At 40.3% G+C, this 20,802-nt stretch overlaps 1 protein-coding gene across 2 annotated transcripts in view; it reads left to right on the forward strand.

Moving 5' to 3' along the window:
* The window catches only part of WDR7 (WD repeat domain 7), a 425,218-nt gene that overhangs the window by 15,566 nt on the left and 388,850 nt on the right, over positions 1 to 20,802 (forward strand). For both annotated transcript variants that reach the window (XM_006837515.1, XM_006837514.1), the window contains exons 4-11: positions 34 to 208; positions 5,925 to 6,001; positions 6,805 to 6,924; positions 9,413 to 9,558; positions 10,131 to 10,233; positions 15,434 to 15,575; positions 16,076 to 16,324; positions 17,551 to 17,771. In XM_006837515.1, coding sequence (XP_006837578.1) covers positions 34 to 208; positions 5,925 to 6,001; positions 6,805 to 6,924; positions 9,413 to 9,558; positions 10,131 to 10,233; positions 15,434 to 15,575; positions 16,076 to 16,324; positions 17,551 to 17,771 — 1,233 coding nt within the window. The remainder of the gene's footprint in view (positions 1 to 33; positions 209 to 5,924; positions 6,002 to 6,804; positions 6,925 to 9,412; positions 9,559 to 10,130; positions 10,234 to 15,433; positions 15,576 to 16,075; positions 16,325 to 17,550; positions 17,772 to 20,802) is intronic.

Raw genomic sequence — 20,802 nt, forward strand, 5'->3', positions numbered from 1 at the left:
TTTCAAATCTTTTTCCTTTTAATCCAAATTTAGTTCTACCAATTCTCTGTTGGAAATCAGCGGGAAGGGAGGCTCTTATGCCACGGACATTACCCTGAGATCCTCGTTGTGGATGCCACCAGCCTGGAGGTGTTATACTCCCTGGTATCAAAGATATCGCCAGACTGGATTAGCTCCATGAGCGTAATTCGATCTCACCGGACACAAGGTGAGTGGAGGACACTTTAGGGAAACGTTAGCCCCGTGACTTCGTTTTAATTTAAAACCCACTGCTGTCCAGTTGGGTCAGATTCACAGTGACCATTCAGGGCAGAGTAGACCTGCTCCTTTGGGTTTCCTAGACTGTAAAACTTTACAGGGGCAGACAGCCTCATTTTTCTCTTACAGAGTATCTGGTGGATTTGAACTGCCAACCTTACAGTAACTAGCACAGTGTTTAACCGACAGTGCCACCAGGACCCCTTATAAAGTCCTGTCCCTAGAAAACCAAACTGACTGCCATTGAGTGGATTCTGACTCATAGTGACCCCAGATAAGGTCTCTGGGGTTGTAAATCTTTATAGGAGCAGAAAGCGTCATCTTTTTCCTTCTGAGCAGCTGGTGGGTTTGATGTGCCCATCTTGTGGTTTAGCAGTCAAGTACTTCTACAGTGCCACAAGGGCTGTAAATTAATCATTCTGATTTTGTCATTTTATTTAAGCAATAGCCATTACAATAATTTACTGTCGGTTTCCTTCATGGAGCACTCTGATCGAATGAAGATTTCAGGTGTTGATAGGCGTGGTGACTGTCTTTTGGCAACTTTAGAGTGTGTGGGTGATTTTCTGAAGCAGAGGAAGAATCCCTGAGGTCCGGGGAGCTGTGGTTTCACTGGTGTCTTTCTGGAGCCGGGCTGTATTATGTGCTTAGGGGGTTCCACTTTCAGAGAGCGACAATGTGGGAGTTGCACCCAATGACATGAAACAACATATGTATGAATTGTTTAACGGAAAACTGATTGACTCTGTAAACCTTTAATCAATTTGCAATAAAAAGCTGAAACAACAACAGCAACAACAAAAATCTTACAAAAGGTGGAGGGTCAGAGAAAAAGAGGAAGACCTCCAGCAAGATGGATTGGCAAGGTGGCAGCATCAGTGGGCTCAAGCATGGCAACAGTTGTGAGGTTGGCCCAGGGCCAGGCAGTGTTTCGTTCTGTTGTGCACAGGGTCGATATGAGTCGGCACCGACTCGATGGCACCTAACAAGAATGACAATATGTTCTAAGAGAAACATTTCCTAAATGTATCACTAAATTAGAAGTCTCAGAGTAAGAGATCCAGTTTGATCATATTTATATAACAATACTGCTTCCATGTGTGTATGTGTATGTATCTGTAAACGTACTGGAAAAACTCTAGAAAAATGCACACTATCAATAATCTCTGAAAAAAAGAGAGAGTAGATTACACACAGTTAAATAAATTTAATAAAAGTTCTTTTTAGATAAGTTATACATAGTTGATGCTCAATAAACAGTGCTATCCTTTCTTCATTTCTGTTGAAAACCTTTTCAAGAACAAGCATGAGAGTGAAAGTAAACTTGGTCAGAAAAAGAGCAATGATTAATGTTGACCATGAAGTGTATGTATTGTTTTATATAAACCTTTATAGGAACATTATTGCCCCCCATACCAAATGGTTTCGTGGTTATATACTGTACCACCACGACCAGCATTTCATATATTGGACGCTTATAGTATCACTCACCATGCCAATAAGCATTTGCATGTTTTCATTCGCACAACCTCCAGCCTGGCAGGCACTGTTGCCATTTGGCCTCTAGGATACATTGAGGATGGTGGAAACTTCGTTGAAGATCACAGGGCTAGTTAGTGTTCGGCTGATGGGTGGCGGCTCGGCTCCAGAGGTCTTGCCTTAACCTCTGTGTTACACTGCTTCCCATCAGTGAGCTGTTTTCATTTTCATGGGCGCTTTCCTTTTTAACATTTTAAGCTTAGAAACCAGCACATAGCTTTTAATTCAACAGTCATTCGGCAACTGTTTTTGGGAACCTTATTATCGTCTACTATGCACCAGACTGCAAAGCCATTTGAATTGCAAGATCAGCTGTTCAAGCTCACCAGCTGCTCCTCGGAAACCTTATACAGGGTCTCTATGGGTCGGAGTCAACTCGACGGCACTTAACAACAATTATCTTCCTCTAAGGAGCTCTGGTAGCATAGTGGTTATGAGTCAGGCTGCTAATTGTACAGTCAGTAGTTCAAAACTACCAGCAGTTCTGCAGAAGAAAGATGAGGCTTTCTGCTCCCATAAAGATTTACAGTCTTGGAAACCCTGTAGAGGGTCACTGTGAGTCAGAACCGACCCCATGGCACATAACCACCACCACCATTATCTTCTACTGGAGTCCTGGCTTGGCGCTGTCAGATAAGCACTGGACTGCTAACCAATAGGTCGGCAGTTCAAACCTTGCAGCCACTCCTTGGAAACCCTATGTATGGTTGTTCTGTGTCAGAACCGACTCAATGGTACTTAACAAGAAAAACACGAACTTAACAATGCTATCTTCTAGGTGCAGGGTTTGAACTAATTAAGGGACTCAAATCCTAGTGAGGGAGGCTGATGATATATAGGCAAATATCAGTTCATGTTTTAAAGTGTGGTAGTAGGGCATATATAAAGTGGAGAAAGCGTACGGAGAAGATGGAAGTAGCCAGGGCCATGAACGTGCCAGAGAGCTTTGGGAGAGGCTGCCCAGATGAAATCTCATCAAACATTTGGAAGATGAGGAGGAGTTTTCTGGCAGACATGGAGTCAGGATGTTTCTGGCAGAGGAAACTAGTCTGTACAAAGGTGCAAAAACATTCAAAATAGTCTAGACATGTGTGGGGAAGTGTAAATGATCTTTTCCTGGGCTAGGAAGTATCAAGGGAGGAGTGACAGGGTATGAGGCTGGTGGTGTTGGCAGGGGCGAGATCAGAAGGGCCTTGTATGCCAGCTGGGAGCTTAGATTTTACCCTGCAGAGCAGAGGTTGGCTGGCTTTTGCTGTAATGGTCCAGATCATTAATATTTTAAGCTTTGCACCACGTACAGTCTGTGTTGCGCTATCTGTATGTTATCTGTGGCTGCTATTACAGATAAAAACAGCCATAGCTAGCACATAGATGAGTAAGCATGACTGTGTTCTAATGGGTTGAACTTGGGTGGTTCCTTGGCTGCTAACCAAAACGTTGAATGTTCAAGTCCAGTCAAACTCTAAGGAACACAGTTCTACTGTGGCACACATAGGGTCACTGTGAGTCAGAATCGACTCCACGGCAACTGGTACACTAATAAAACTTGATTTCTAGCACCAGCCAGTGGACTGTCATGGACTCTGGCCTGTATGTAGCCTGCTGGCCCCGGCTGCGGTTGGTGGGGTCGTCGCTGTAAAAGAATGCATGAAGCGACTCATCTCAAAATGTGTCTGGTGACTTTGTTGAGAACGTTCTAGATGGGAGCACACTAGTGAAAGTATTATATTGTCATAGCCCAGCTGACAAAGGTGGAGGTCTGAACTAAAGCACTGACTTTGGAAATAGATTTAATAGGCCTTATAACAGTGCCAAAGGGTGTTTTAAAGATTATTTGTTAATAGGTGTTAGTGGTCAAGTATGTTTGGGAAGATGGAATTGAGCAGGCTTCTTTAATGTGGGGCCTTCTAAGAGAGGGCTTGTAGGCATATTAAATAATTGCTGCTTTATAAAAGCATGAAAAGTGAAAGTGAGATCCAGTCTAATTTTCAGGCAATAGGGAGCTCATTATTAGCGTGGTGACTTCTAGTCTTTGTTAGGGTCAAGGCTTTCTTTAAAAAATGTATTGTATTTGTAACAAGCAGTTTGTACATTTTCAATTATTACACTTTCTCCACATTTGGGATATAAGAACATGCCTCATGGTTGCTGGTTCAAACACAATGTAAATCTTTAATTAGAGCATTTGATGTCATCTATGGAATTCTAAACGTTATTGGCTTGTAATGTTGCGTGCATATATGCATTTTCATTTGCATTTACCATATTCTTGTCTGTGGATATTTAAGATTTTAGATACACTGATATGTTGCATTTTTACTGTCATTGACAATGCTTGTGAGCAGTTGTTACCACAGGAATCTTGGTACATGTGGTAATTAATGTAGCCCCAGTGTCTTCTGTTGGAAATTGTATGATATGATAAACTTTTTACTGAAGGATAAATATTCTTTTCTTATAATCATTTATTGTGAATTGACTAAAGGTTTACAGAGCAGATCATCAGTTTATATTCAATGACTAATACTTTGATTCATTACAATAAGTGTAATTCACAACAGTTCACAGTATTTACCTCTGTTCTCTCGATTGCATTTCCTACTCTGTCTCCTGCTACCCTTATCTTTCCTCAGCTAACCTCCCTCATATTGTATATTGCCTGCCCCATCACCCATGTTAACACATGTCTACGCTCTAGGAGTCCTGGTGTGGCACTGTGGGTTAATTCGCCAGACTGCAAAGCCGTTAAAACTGCAAGGTCGGTAGTTCAAGCTCACCAGCTGCTCCTTGGAAACCGTATACAAGGGTCGCTATGGGTTGGAACCAACTCGACAGCACTTAACAACAAAAACAACAACACTCTAGCCCATGAATAATTTTCCCTCCTCCGCCTACCTGCCCTGGTAATGATTATATTGTTGTTGTGTAGTGAAGTGCCATCGAGTCGGTTCTGACCCATAGCGACCCTGTATAGGGTTTCCGAGGAGTTTGAACCACTGACCTTGCAGTTCAAATGGCTTTACAGTCTGGTTCATTAACACATAGTGCCACACCAGGACTCCAACCATTTTAGAATGTTTCTTTTATTAAGAAAACTTTTTCTCAACTTTTTATAACAGTGGTCTCATATAATATTTGCCCTCTTGTGATTGAGTCATTTCACCCAGCATAATATATGTCCTCCAGGTTCAACAAACAATTCATTTTAATAATTAAACTTTATTGAAGATTTAGTATGTGCCAAGCACTATACCTGTCACAAGTCTTAATTCTCATAGCAATTCATTAAGGTAGGCGTATAGTTGCCATATATGTTACTAGCTAAGCAAATTGAATTTCAGGTAGACTAGTTAAGCTGTAAAAGGACCCCTGGTGGCACTGTGGGCAAGGCAGTGGTGGAAAGTTTGGTGGAGATGGCTGAGGCTGTCTGCTCCCAATGAGGGTCACAGTCTTCGAAACCCAAAAGAACAGTTCCACTGTGCACGGTAGGATCACTAGGTGTTAGAATCTACCAGCTGCCAGTGAGCTTGGGTAATTTTGGTGTTCAATTGTCCACAGTTGATTGGCTAATTAGTGAGGGAAAATGTCACTTTTCATACATTCCTCCCTCACTGGGAAGCAAGTGTGAGACTGCTTTCAAATGCTCCCGCTCTCAAAGTTCACGCACATCTCAGTGATGCTGTGACTGGCTCCTCCCCTGATGCTTGTGAACGTAGATTGTACATCACATCTCTTAACCACAACCTGTGTAGTGTGCAGTGTGCCACACAGCATATGGAGGCAGGTGAGCTAGGTGGGCAAGAAGGAACAAAGTGACAGTGACCACAAGGATCATGGCAAGTTGTCATGTTGACAAAAAACAACCTTTGGTGACATAATTGTCAAGGGCATTCGTTGTTGGTGCAAAATTGTAAAAGCTCTCAGGTAACTACAAACAACTTCCTGCATTCCTCATTTTTGGCGATCTCATTTTTTAAGTCCATTTCAACATCTGAATTTGTTCCTTGGTAAACTACAGCACTGTGTTTTTCTGTGAATTGTAAAGCTTGTTTAATTTCATGAAAGCATCTGTAGGAAGGGGGCGTGTCATGTGTCTGAACCTTGGCTGCTTGTCCCTTTCTGTCTAGAGGACACTGTGGTTGCACTCTCGGTGACAGGCATCTTGAAGGTGTGGATCGTCACCTCCGAAGTCAGCGGTTTGCAGGTGAGACAAGCGAGATGGCAAGGGATGCGGCTGCTTTTATTTTTTTTTAATGCAATCCTGCCTTTCAGTAATTAGATGCAGCACCCACATTTTCCTTCCTGTCAGAGAAGGATAGTCTTGGAGAGATCGTGTAGAAGACACTCTTACTTTGATGGTAGGCATCTGCACTATCAAGGATACTAACTAGGGAAACATACTGCTCTGAAGATCAAATAGAGAGCGTGAGAACGGTGGGGTTTTCCTCTGTTGCTTTTGTTTTAAATAAAAGGTACTTTGATAAACAAATCACCACAAAATAGTATATAAAGCCGTGTTTTGGCCTCTGTCTCAGTTTTGTAGGCATGAATTCCTTGTTGCATGTAAACCAATAAGAAAGATCAATTTTGGACATTATTAATGCTAATCTTTACAGGTGGGAGATTTTTAGGCATTGACTCTGGGAGAAACTGGGTGAATGACCGATTATTAAGAAAGAAAGAAGAAACACTAAAAGCACTAAAAGAAACACTATGGAGCTTTAAAAATTGGTATTACCACAGACTTTGAGGATCTGTCATTATGAGGGTGGTGGCACTCTGTCATCAGTGTTGAATCTTGAGTCATTTTATAGCAAACACGTTTGTGCCCCGCTGTTTTTAGAAGGTGTCTTGCTGCTTTTGACCCTTCACCCCTCTGAGAAGCTGAAATGATGGCCATGTGAAGGATGCCTTGATTTCCTTTGGTTTCTTGATCCTTGTGTGATCCCTTTAAGTAAGTTACAGTTAAAGCATTCCTAAAGTTTTACAAATCTTTTCTCTTTTCAGGACACTGAGCCAATATTTGAGGAAGAATCCAAACCAATTTATTGTCAGAATTGCCAAAGCATCTCTTTCTGTGCATTCACACAAAGATCACTTTTGGTTGTGTGCTCCAAATACTGGAGGGTAAGATGACTTGACTTCCGAGTAAGCAACTCCATTTCTATGCCTCAGAATGTTGGTTCACCAGACTTCCAAAGTTCCCTTCAGGAAAGTGGAGTGCAAGAATGCTTTAACCATTTAGAATTCATGTCTGCCTCTGATAGCCACTTAAACTTAAAAAAAAAAACACCAAAAACGTGGATGGAAGAGTTTGGATTCAGCTATTAATAGTTGTCTTTTCCATTTTCTTTTTGTCCAGTTTATGACAATTATCCTACTGATACTATGTTTTGCTGGTGCTTTAGTCGTTATCTTGTCAGTATAATATAAGTAGTAGTCCTGAGTTTTCTGCAGGTAGATGTCGGGGACCAGCCTCGACAGGGAAGTTTGGTTCACAAAGTAGGGAGATCTGGCAGCGAAAGAGATAGAAAAAGAATATACACAAAGACGTGACAAGAAAGACAAAGAGATACCCCGAAACCAGAGTGGATGTAAGACTGGCAGGCAGACCCTGGATTGCAGGCATCATGGCCCCTGCAGGCAGTAATGCACGCAGGGTTCCATCTGCATTTGCCTTTTATTTCAGGGAGGGATTTTACACAAAGGACGAAGGTGATCATTAAGACAGGGTACAGAAATGAAATGTGATTAATTGTTCAAAACAGGACACAATGATTTACAGGAACAAATTCTAAAATATACATCTCAAATTATCTTAATAATCTAACATCCTTAATTTTCCAGAAATTCAAGCAAATTGTTATAAGTTACTTTTTAGGTTCAAATCCTAAGGCAGTGACTCGAGGTTTCTCAAGGCTAAGTAACGTACCTATAGCACTTAATCTCGAATGGGTAAAGGTGAAAAGGATTTCAAAAGGTCTGAAGAGAGTCAAGCTGTTTCAGCTACCAGGCTTAGGCTTGCAGGAGGAAGAAGGATGCCTAGGTTAAGGGTTTACACCTGGGGATGATTTAAGGAGGTTGTCCCTATTATTCCTTGAACAATACTCTGGAATTCGCCAATCTACTTTGAGTGAATTCCTTGGGCAGATTGTCTCCAGAGCCTCCTTGCGGAATCCCAGCAAACTTGCCTTTGGAACTTTTATGGCCTCGGCTTTAGAAGAGGTTTTTGTTTTAATATTTGTTCAGGGGTATCAAGGGCTCATGTATTAAGTTAATATCAAACATAACTGAATAATTTGATAAAGAACAGTTTGGACATTCTTGCCAGGTGGCCAGAGTTTGTTCCTCAGAGAGATTTGTTCCCAGGACCCTACGCACTGCCAACACAGTAGAGACATTAAGAGAGGCACATAAGAAACCATTTTCTCAGAAGCTACAATTACTGGAGTTAGAAGCATAGAATGAATAATAAGACCAAAGAAAATTATACAGAGGTAGCCAAACAGTGAGTTCTCAAAAGCCAATGAACCCGGGACGTCAGGAGGACACTTCCTTTGGCCCTCAGGGTCCCTGGCTAGCCATCCTGAGTGGGGCCATCATGTAGGATTTTCATCCATGACACAGGGCCTCACAACTCAGTTCTTTGCGGTCCCCAACAGGTAGAACACGTCTTTGCAGGGTGTTACTGCACCTGAAAAGAGCCCTGGTGGTGTATTCGGCTGATAATTAAGAGTTTGGCAGTTCAAACCTACCCAGTAGCTTACGGAAGAAAGTCCTGGTGACCTGCTTCTCTCTGGGGGCAGTTTGGTCCTCTCATATAGGAGTTCTATGAATCAAAATAACTCCCCAGCACTTATCAGCAGCCATACCTGATTGGTCCTTCATTTGCCTGGTGTCTTGGAGTCATAGGAAGGTCTTCCTCCACTATTCAGAGCAGATGCTTTGATGTTTCCTTAATAGAAAATCAGCCGATTCTGGGCACTTGCTTTGAATCTAGTACTTTCCTCGGAGTTTTCTATGCATTATGTGTTCTCTTCTCATAGCACTCTCGAGACAGGTAAAGTAAGTAGTTAACTTATCTAAAGGTGCTTAACAAATAGCAAACATGTATTCTTTCCCAGTTTCTGTGGGTCAGGTGTGTGGACATGCTCAGCTGGGTGTTCTGAGACAGGGTCGCTCACTCACTGCTAGTCAGGTGTCTGCTGGGACTGCCGTTTCGTCTGGAGACCAGCATGCCTTTTCTCTCGTTAAGGGAGCTGAGGAACCCCCGGCTCTGGGCAGGGGGCACCTCCCACTCCATGTTTCCCTCCATGTGCCCCAGTCTGCTGCCTGCAGCTGGGGGCCTGGCTGAGTTTCCCCTGTTCAAGGTGCCTGTGCCTCATGGCTCAATGACAGAATGTCTTTAGGAAGGCAGTGAACTCGAAATAGCTCAACTGGTGAAAAGCATCTGCATTTTTAAGTTGGAGTGTCCTTGTATGAGGGTCTTCAGAAAGTATGTGGGAAAGTGGAATGGAATGATGATGGAATTTCTCCACACACTGTTTGAGGCCTCCTCACGTCTCACTTAGATTACAGTCGCGTGGACTAGGTTGTGCCTTTCTTTCCCTCACAGGTATTTGATGCTGGAGATTATTCCCTGCTGTGCTCAGGTCCCAGTGAGGATGGGCAGGCCTGGACCGGAGGAGATTTTGTCTCAGCAGATAAAGTCATCATTTGGACTGAAAATGGACAAAGTTATATTTATAAACTACCTGCCAGGTATTCATTAAATAATAAGTTAATATTTTAATTAAAAGTAAAAGAAACAGAAATTGAGTGACAACCTGAAAGTGTGAAAATGTACATAATTTAAATATTTAATTTAGGTAGCATCCAAAGTTAGATCTCTCATTCTGGCTTAACGTCTGCTTATACAAATTAGGTGGATTTTTATTTGAAATAGGATATATATATTTTACAGGCGCCCTGGTGGTGTGGTTGTTGGGCTCTGGGCTACTAACAAAAGACTAGTGGTTTGACCCCAGCAGTTGTTTGGCAACAGAAAGCTGTGGCAGTCTGCCTCTATAAGGACTACAGTCTGGGAAACACTGTGGGTCGGTTCTACACTGTCCTCAGGGGCAGTGACATGGAGCTGACCCGATATCAGTGGGTGGATTTTCTGTTTCTTTTTATGATATTTTTATAGCAGTTATTTGATTGAATGACTATATGAACTGTAATTTGAAAATCTACTTTTGTCTATTGTCTAAAAAACCTTGTCTCATAGGAAGATAGGATAAACTATTTCAGGTCAGTATTGTAGCTGAATGCTTTCTTCCATCCGCTTATAGTTGCCTTCCAGCTAGCGATTCCTTCCGCAGTGATGTGGGGAAAGCAGTCGAGAATTTAATTCCTCCTGTACAGCACAGCTTCCTGGATCGAACTGATAAAGAGGTAAAATTCTTCAGATGTCATTGAATCGGCAGTTACATTGAAAAATTTCACAATTATATTTATGGGTGTCTTTTGGTAGCTAAACATTTTGAAAAGATTCATTGCAACTCCAGCACTTATTAGATGTTATCTTTTTGGTGGTGTTATGTGCCGTCGAGTTGGCTTTGACTCATAGCAACCCTATGCACAATGGAACCAAACACTGCTGGGGTCTGTACCATCTCCTGGTTGTTACATTGAAGCCCTGTGCTGCTGCCACTGCGCCAGTCCATCTTGTTGGGAGTCTTCCTCCTTTTTGCTGACTCTCCACTTTTCCAAACATGATGTTCTGGTCCCTCTGGATGGCATGCCCAAAGCATGAGAGACGAAAGTCTAGTCTAGGAGCATTCTGGCTCCACTTCTTCCAACACAGATTTGTTTGTTTTTCTGGCATTCCTTGGTACTTGTAATATCCTTCTCCAACACCATAACTTGAATGCATCAATTCTACGGTCTTTCTAACTCATTGCTCAGCTTTCACATGCATACGAGTTGTTTGAAAATACTGTGACTTGGGTGAGGCGCACCTTAGATGTTATAAAAAAGTTTTCACTTGATCATCTTGAAGGATAATTTGTAAATTTGAGCCTTTCTTTTTCATATAAAATATGACTGTAACATAACATTCACCCTCCTCTAAGAATACAAGTGATCATGTGCTTATTAGAATTGACTTTTTGTTAAAATTCGTGTTGATGGAGGAAATTTATTTTACATTATCATGTGATTATAAGTGTAATTTTAGAAGGACAAAGATAATAAGTGTAATAATATTAATTGTTCACTACTTAAACTGGGCATTGCAGAATCTTTCCCCAAAACATGTAGAAATTAAAATCATTAGCTGTTCTAAATTGAAAATAATGTTATTTCTTTATAAAAAGAGAAGTTTATTACAATTTCTGAAAATGTGCTTAATGTCCATTTAATATTTAAAAGCAGCAGCACTTAGTATTAATTTTCAACTGTATATTCTCTGAACAGTAAGTAAGAAGCTTTGGTTTTGGAAGTAAAGTATTATAATGGGATAATTCTGGGTTTCTCAACCTGATCATTTTGAAAATTTTATCGCATCATGGAAAGGGAAGGACATACTTTGGTTTTTCTTTCCTGAATATTTTGAGTATTCAAGAAATATTTTGAGTATTCAAGATTTATGCATCTATGTACAATTAAGATCCTCAGTAATCTGTTCTTTACTCTCTTAACTTAATCTCCCACAATCTGCCCTCCAACCTAAACTCAGGAATCATGACTTACATAGCACACATGCTTGCAATGTTTCTCTCAAAGTGTCTGTGCCCCAGTACATTTTAAAATTCTATTAGATGCATGATGTGATGGGAGAAGCTCATATGTTGAAGTATGGAATGTTAGTTATTACAGCTGCAGTAACAACTGCTCTCTGAAAAACAAGAACAAGTGCATTGTTTATCAATCAAAATTTTTAGTAATTTTGAGACTTTAAGCGAAGTTGAATAATTGATTATATTCAATATATGTAGTTTCCATAGACTAACACTTTTTAGGAAATAACCAATACCAAATATGATAATTAAATTGTTAACTATATATACTGAAACATATTTATTACAACTCTTTAGGATAAGATTCCAGTTTTTAATATTCAGTGTTTGTAAGTTGATATTACAGATTTTTATTTTAGGAGTTAACTATCATTTTCAGATAAGAAATCACACTGAAGGTCAACATCTTAAGATGAAAAGGAATTAGTTTTCTAAATGAAAGTGTGCATAAGACTCAAAAGAAAGATATTTGTTCTTAATAGTTTATAATTATCATTGAGGGTAAATTTAAATCGTGTACAAATATGTGATCATGCTGTTAGGTGAAAAATATACCAATTCTTAAAAATATACTTCTCTAGTTGCACAAACTTGGTAATTTAATTTTGCTGCTGCTCTCAGTAACTAACTCAACAACTATATGAAGAAATGATTGACCAAGGATTATGTGAAGACAAATGTGGCATCAGGAATGGAGGTAGGCGCCTTAACAACTTGTGATATGCAGATCACACAACCTTGCTTGCTGAAAATGAAGAGAACTTGAAGCATTTACTGATGATCAAAAACTACAGCTTTCCGGATGGATTACTCCTCAACATGAAGAAAACAAAAATCCTCACCACTAAATCAATGAGCAACACTAGATCGATGGAGAGTGTTGAAGTTGTCAAGGATATCATTTTACTTGGATACACAATCAGTTCCTTCTGTGGATTCCATTGTGTCCCCCAAACTGTGTGATCTAACTGTAACCTCGATGTGATGTCTGTGGTTATAATCCCATTTAGAAATGTGTTGTTTTTGTTATATTAATGTAGCATGTATGTGGAGCCAGTCTCTTTTGAGATACATTGTTGTTGCCATGGGTTCCCACTCATAGAGGAGTGGCTGATGAGTTTGAATATAAAAAAGTAAATAAACACACTAACAGAGATGGGGAAAGAGATAAAGATTGCCTAAGAGCAAAATCTAAAAGAGACTAACCTTCCTTCAGAGCCATCAGAGCGAGAAAGCTAGCTCCCTGAATTTGGACTCCTAAGCTGTGGAAAACATATGAGGCTGCTTCAAAATGTTCATAGAAGAATAGAATGAAAAGCGAATGAAATTTCCCCACAAACTTTCTGAAGACCCCTTGCACATTTCTGTTTGGAAAAGCCATCTTTTTGCAGTATTTCTACTGTAGCAACACTAGACAACTAAGAAGTTGATGTTGAAGAGTAGAGGAGCTGCTGTAACAGATACCTACAGTGTAGAAGTAGTATTGGAATTGGGTAATGAATAGAGGCTGGAAGAGTTTTAAGGTGCATAATAGTAAAAGCCTAAATTGCCTTTAGAGACTACTGATAGAATTATAGGTGTCAAAGGAAGTTTGGGGGAGTGTCCAGAAGGAAGTGCAGGGAGCTATAGAGAATGTATCCATTGCTTTAGATACTGTATATGGCAACAGCAACAGAATGTTGGCAAAAGTATGGACATTAAATGAGCTTCTGGTGAGACTTTAAAAGAAAATGATGAACGTGATTAGACAGTGAAGAAAAGGCAATACTTTGTATGCAGTTGCAAAAGAACTTAGATTATGTTCCAACACTTGGTGGGAGGTAGCACTTGTAAGTAATGAGTTTAGATACCTGGCTCAGATTTCTAAGCAATATTTTAAAGGGGCTGTGAGATTTCTCCTTGCCACATACACTAAAACGTAAGATGATAGGGACTTAAAATGCATATGCAAAATGATAACAGAGTGGAAAGATTTGGAAAATTGTATTGTATCAACTAAGGATTAATCGCCACAGCAAAAAAAAACCCATCAGTTTATACTGAAGGGAATAGAGAAAAAAATTAAGGAAAAACACTCTGTCTCTTGCAATTCCATAGGCAGCAAATAAGCAAAGGAGCAGCACTTGCCCTCCACAGAAGAAAAGAACCATCCCTAGAGCAGGTTGCAGAAAAGCAGAACTGTTGCAAGAAGCACAGAGAGCAGAGCGGCCTCAGTATCCCATATTGGATCTCAGTGGGTAGGGCCTCAGCCTCTTGGGGTTCAAATGGTAGAGTCATGGCCTCCTAGGTGTAAAAGTCAAATCTTTACCAACTTGTTTCTGTAGTATGGGGTTGCCATTTAGTTTGGCCAAGAGAATGGGGCCTCTGCCTAAAGTTGAGAGGGTCAGCTAACATGCCAAACAGCAGAAAAAGGGGTCTGCCTTGGTTGAGGGGGTAGGGTTACTCTGATGACCTAGGAGAGTGGGGTCACACAAAGCCTCAGAGGCAGAGTTGCTGTTCCAGTGTACCTGGAAGGTGAAGCTAACACCCGGAGCTGAGGGGTCTCCACCCACAGTGTGGAGGGGAAGGTCATTACCTAGATGGTCTCAGAGAAGAGGGCATTGTTTTCAAGTCCAGAGAGCTGATAATAATTTGTTTGCTGGGTTTGAATTGGCTGGGTGTCTGTTGCCCATTTTTGCTTCCTCCACTTTCTCCCATTTGTAATGGGCATGCCTGTCTGCACGTGCTCTACCATTGTATATTGGAAAGGGGTAGCTTGCATTCTAGATTTCACAGGTTCCCAGGTGAAGAGCAATTTTACCCAGGGTGGAAGATGCCTGAAGTTTTACCCGCATTTGATTTAGATGCTTCAGAAGATGAGATTTTGGACTTGGAATTGATTTAAGACTTTGAGATAATGTGATGGGTTTTGTATGTAAGAAGGGCATGGATTATGGGGGACAAAGGGTAGAATTGTTTCCCTCCTAACCGCTCTGCTTGTGATTATAATTCCAGTTAGAAATGAGTTCATTGTTACGTTAATGAGACAGGATTGTTTAGGATATGCTTTGAGTTCATCTGTTTGGGGATGTGAAAGAGATGGGGTTTTGACCATACCATGGACTGCCAGAAGAACAAACAAATCTGTCTTGGAAGAAGTACAGCCAAAATGCTTCTTAGAAGTGAGGATGGGGAGACTTCGTCTTACATACTTTGGACATAGTATCAGGCTAGACCATTGCCTGGAGAAGGACATCGTCCTTGGGAGTAGAGGGTCAGTGAAAAAGAGGAAACCCTGAAAAGATGGATTGATACAGTGGCAACAGCAGTGGGCTGAAATCTAGCAACAGTTATGAGGATGACTTGGGCCTGGTGTTTCATTCTGTTGTATAGGTGGTTGGTATGAGTCAGAACTAACTCAGTGACAATTGGCACCACTACTGCTATAGCCAACAACAAGCAAGAATGGGTAAACATAGTGGGTTTTCTCGTTTTGACCTTTTAAGGAAGACTCTTTTCTGATTAACAGTGGTGTATCTTTGTATTCAGTATTGAATAGCAAGTAATTAAATAAATACTCCTGCTGTAGTGAGTAATCATTTTTCACTGAGCAGAGAAAGAAAGTAATTACTAACTCTAGGTAAAGTCTATAAATACTGTGTAAATATACTTGGCTGTTTGTGTTAAACTGGATTTGAATATTAGTTGACATGTGTTAAGATATTACTGAGTGTTCATGCTTTACATACATCTGTTTGCATCTGGTACAATAAGTGAAGCAAACTAATATCTTTATATAAAAAGTGTAAATGTGTGAAATAATTTCATTTGAAATAACAAAAGATATTTAAACTTTTTTCTTTTTCTTTTTGCAGTTACTAATTTGTCCTCCTGTTACTCGATTCTTCTATGGATGTAAGGAATACTTTCATAAACTATTAATTCAGGGTGATTCTTCTGGAAGACTGAATATTTGGAATATATCAGACACACTTGAGAAACAGGAAGGTGAGGAAGGTGATAGTAAACAATGCACAGCAGTTTTTAAATTCTTTTCACATCTTGTTAGGTGCCTTCAAGTTGACCCCGACTCTGAGTTACCCTGTGTATAGTAGAATGAAATACCGCGCAGTTCTCTGCCATCCTCACTGTGGTTGAGATATTTGAGCCCATTGTGACCTTTGTGTCAATCTGTCTTGTTGGGAGTCTTCCTCTTTCTCACTGACCCTCTGCTTTACCAAGGGTGAGGTCCTTTCCCAGGCACTAATACTATAAGACAAAGTTTATCCATCCTCAATTCTAATGCGCATTCATTCTGTCCATACTTCTTGGATACTAACAATTGAATAACAAATTCATAATGCACATACATGATTTTCTTCTTAGAAGGAGACTTTATGACAGTTTTTAATCTAAGGTATATCATCAAATCAACCAGAAGCATATTTATTGTTAAGGTTTTCAGTGTTTTAACATGTTCCAATGTGTTTCTTTTATATGAAACAAAACTTCAACAGAAATGGAGATTACAACTTCTGTTAGTTTGCAAGAGGCGTTTGATAAACTGAAGCCTTGCCCTGCTGGAATTATAGATCAGCTCAGCGTCCTTTCCAGTAGCAGTGAACCTCTTCAAGTAACCGCAAGTGTGTACATCCCAGCACACGGGCGACTGGTGTGTGGGCGTGAAGATGGAAGCATCATTATCGTGCCTGCCACACAGACGGCCATTGTGCAGCTGCTCCAAGGGGAACACATGCTCAGAAGAGGTACGCCAGAGAGCTAACAGCAAGGAGTGTGAGGACTCTGTACCCCTCATTATGAAAATGCATATGCAATGAACAGCTATACTTGTTAGTATGCTATACTGTTGGTAGAATTTAATGTGCAGATGACAAAATATTCAATGGCTACTAAGGAAATAAAAGAATATTCACTGTGAACATACTACACAAATAAGGTAGTGTTCAGTTCGATCTCTTTGATATGTGCTACTCACTATCAGTTCAATTGATTGGTTACCTCTGCGGCTTTTTTTTTGTTGTTGTTGTTAAATGCCATTGAGTCGGTTCTGACTCAGCAACCCTGTATAGGATTTCCAAGGTGTGGCTGGTGGGTTTGAACAGCCAGCTAAGAGGTTGGCATTCCAGTGCTTATCCTACAGCACCACACTAGAACTACAACAGCCCCTGTGGGTTACTAAATAACTATTATCAGGATACTGATCATCTTCTAGAAACGTGCTTTCCAACAGGCATATAATACAAGTTATATATATCATTTGGAGTCCTAGTGTGGTGCTGTAGGATAAGCACTGGGTTGCGAATCACAAGGGTTGGTGGTTTAAACCCACTAGCTGCTCCTTGGAAACCCTTCACAGGGTTACCTATCAGTCAACATACTTGATGGCACTTCACAATAACAACATAAATATCATTTAAAAATTTCTAATACCCATATTAAGGATGTAAAATGAAACATGCAAAATAAATTTTAATAATACATTTTATTGAACCCAATATAGAAAGCTATTATTTTAACTTGCAATCAGTATAAACAAATTTAATGAGTTAATTTACACTACATTTTTCATATTAAGGCTTTGAAATCTCATATATGTTTTACACTTATAGCACATCTCAATTTGGACTGCCCACATTTCAAGCACTCAATAGTCTTCATGTGGCTTGTAGTTTTAAAAGTGCCATTGAGTCAGTTCTGACTCATAGTGACCCTGTAGAGAGTTTCTGAGGAGCGGCTGATGGATTTGAACAGCTGACTTTGTGATTAGCAGTTCAGTGCTGATCCTGCAGTACCACTCCAGAACTCCTTCATCTGGCTACTGGCCGCCGCTTTGGACGGGGAAGATAAAATGGAAAGGCTTTTCGGGAGAAAATTATGCATAGCTCTTCTGACAATTGATGTTTAGTTTTACTTATTGAACGTTTGTAAGACTTTCATTTTCCCGTTTTAAAATCCAAAACCTCATTCTCAGGCTGGCCACCTCACAGAACACTCCGAGGTCATCGGAACAAAGTCACGTGTTTGCTGTACCCTCATCAAGTCTCAGCACGTTATGACCAACGCTATCTCATTTCTGGCGGTGTGGACTTCTCCGTCATCATCTGGGACATCTTTTCTGGAGAAATGAAACACATCTTCTGTGTGCACGGTGGCGAGATCACTCAACTTCTCGTTCCACCTGAAAGCTGTAGTGTAAGTTGATGATAAAAGCTGATTTTACTAACATGGTTGTCACATGTCATGGAGTGGGTTCCAACCCATCGCAACCCTGTATAGGCTTTCCAAGAGTTTTAGAAATCTTTTTCAATGAGTCGAAAGCCTCATCTTTCTCCTGCAGAGTGGCTGGTGGGTTTGAACCGCAGACCTGTGGTTCTTAGTCTAGTGCTTATTGTATAGAGCCACCTTTACTAAAGTAGAGCCAAGTTTTCCTACTGTGAGACTTTCAAATGGGATCTAGAGTAACCGGGAAGATGTGTCCAGAGAATTAACAGGACACTTTCAGTTTCAAAATTAAAATTAATAATAACATTTGTTGTTTTTCAGTGCCATCAGTTGGTCCCTATTCCTAGCGACCCAGTATAGGGTTTCTGAGGGGCAACTGTTGGGTTTGAGCCTTTTGGTTAGCAGTCCAGTGCTTAACTGAAAATACTTCACCAGAACTCAATAATAACATATACTTAAACAAAATGAAGACTCATAGCGACCCTGTATAGGGTTTTGAGGAGCTGCTGGTGAGCTTGAACCAATGACCTTGCAGTTCAAACTGACCTTGTGGTCTACTGCATTAACCTGCAGCAGGTACATAAAAATAGAAGCTAGAGGTAGCACTTTTTCCTTTTATTTAGCTCCTAAACAGTCTGGCCTGTGTCTGAGACATAGGCACGGTTTTAAGTATATCTGCTAAAGGAAGTTCTTATTTTTTTTGTTTTAAAATGATGTGAATATCCCTGAAGACATTGTAAAATCTCATTATTTTCAAGTTCAACTGGGCAGAACGTATACATTGATAGATTCAAGGAATGTGTTTTCAAAATACTTATCAATAGTTGTTAAGTACCGTGGAGTCAGTTCCGACTCATATGAAAGACATAAAAAGATGTGGCTAAAACTTTAACAGACTCATTACATTTCATCTGCATTCAGAAATATTATGTACTTCAGTGAATTTTAATATATTTTACAAAAAGATAATACATGCATCTTGTATACAATAAACATGGTCCTTAAGGCTGTTCGTTAAAACTAAGTCTCCTTCCCCCATCTGTTTCATAGTGACCTGGTTCTCTTAAACCTAAGTGGTACCATGTACATCCTTCCAGAGATTTTCCAGAATCTAGTTTTTTAATGCTTCAGAGCTACTGAATATTGGTTGAAATTTGCTGTCATAGCATCACTGACTGTTTAGAGATGGAATACTTTCTGAACTTGAATACTGTCAGAGGGGGGGCTTGGGTACATACCCTGCATTGTGAATTCTAGCCTGGAGTATGCTGGTTGTCAGAGGAGTATGAGGGAGAGTTGTATTGGATGGGAAGGCAAATATTGTTCATGTCCCTTGAGAGACTCAGTAGAAAACATCCTCACATCCCTATGATTAGGGTTTATGTGCATCCCCCTGTGATGAGGATGATCGGACACCTTCCCTACCTCTTCTCCAGCTGATTGTACCTGCCTGTCTTACTTCTCACTCTTCTTTTAATGCAGCTGCCTAGAGAATAGGCCCACCTTTCCACACCCCTGGGACTGTTTTCTTTGCCTTTATGTAGGTTACTGTCTAAGAAAGAAACCAGACTGATAGACTGATAAAGTACTAAGAAAAGAATATTTTAAAAAATCAAGTTGTTTTTTTAAAAATAATTTCAAATTTCCCTTAGTAAACCAAACTTGGTTGGTTGAAAGCAGTGAAAATTCAGAAATTAAAAAAAAACAAAAAGGGAATCCCATGATGCTAGTTGAATATATGTCTGAAAGGAGTGCTACACATTTCCTCAGTTTATTTTCAGTTATAATCAGGCGCTGTGGCAGGGAACACCCATAGGGGTGTGTGTACTAGTCTAGTGCATGATAACACAAAACCAGTGTAGTCATAGGGATATTTATAGTAGGAAAAGTCTTAGAACGGAACTGGAAAGAAAAGTCCCAAATTCCAATTGTGGGTTGCTTCTGGAAGGCAGAGAATGAGCATGGGAAGGAACGAAAAGATCTGATTGCCTTTTAAGTGCAGTACTGGATTTGTTTTCATTTAGTGTATACTTAACATTTCTTTCTGATTTGCATGGATGATTTGATCACAGCTCTTTTGCTGCTGCTAGAACTTTATCCAGAACAGAGAAATTAATTAATACTGGTATAAATGCGATACCAACCTTATGTTTTTGAGTGTGAGTATATAAGCTAAGTTCTTTAATATAGTAGTTAAATAGATGATTACGTTTCGTTTATTACACTTTATGTAACATTTATTGTTATAGAATCATATAGGTGTGCTCCCAAAATATCCAGAAGAGGGCAGCATGGGGTTGTGAAAACTGGAATGTCTGGTATCTAACATAGGCATTAGTGTTTGTGTCTCCTTTGACAGTGTTAGATTCCTACGGCCTATTCATCAGGGGCCCTCGTGACGCAGTGGTTAAGCACTCGACTGCTAACCAAAACTGCTGTTCGACAGTTTAAAGCCATCAGTTGCCTCTGCAAAGGTTACTTAGAAACCCTGTGGGGCAGTCTTGCTCTTTCCTGTAGGGTGGTTAGGAGTCAGAACCAACTCAACAGCAGCAGGTTTGGTGTTTTGGGTTAAATTCTATTCAGAGTGATATGAATAGCATGCTTGGGGGCTTCAGAAAGTTCGTGGGAATATCCATTATTTTTTCATTCTATTTTTCCACAAATGTTTTGAAGCCAGCTTCATATGCAAATATGTGTTTTCTGATGTGTCTAAAAGCAGCTCTGGTGGAGCAGTGGCTTCCTCATCAGGCTGCTAACCATAGCGTCAGCAGTTAGAACCCACAGGCTGATCCGTGGAAGAAAGATGACATGCTGTATGTGCCCATAAAGATTTATAGCCTCGGAAACCCAAAGGAGCAGTTCTACTGTCCTATAGGATCACTTGGAATCCTGGTGTGGTGCTGTGGGTTAACGTGTCAGACTGCAAAGCTGTTTGAACTGTAAGGTCAGCGATTCAAGCTCACCAGCCACTCCTTGGAAACCTTTTACAGGGTCACTATGG

This window comes from Chrysochloris asiatica, unplaced genomic scaffold, assembly GCF_000296735.1.
Source record: "Chrysochloris asiatica unplaced genomic scaffold, ChrAsi1.0 scaffold00021, whole genome shotgun sequence".
NCBI classification, from domain to species: Eukaryota; Metazoa; Chordata; class Mammalia; order Afrosoricida; family Chrysochloridae; genus Chrysochloris; species Chrysochloris asiatica.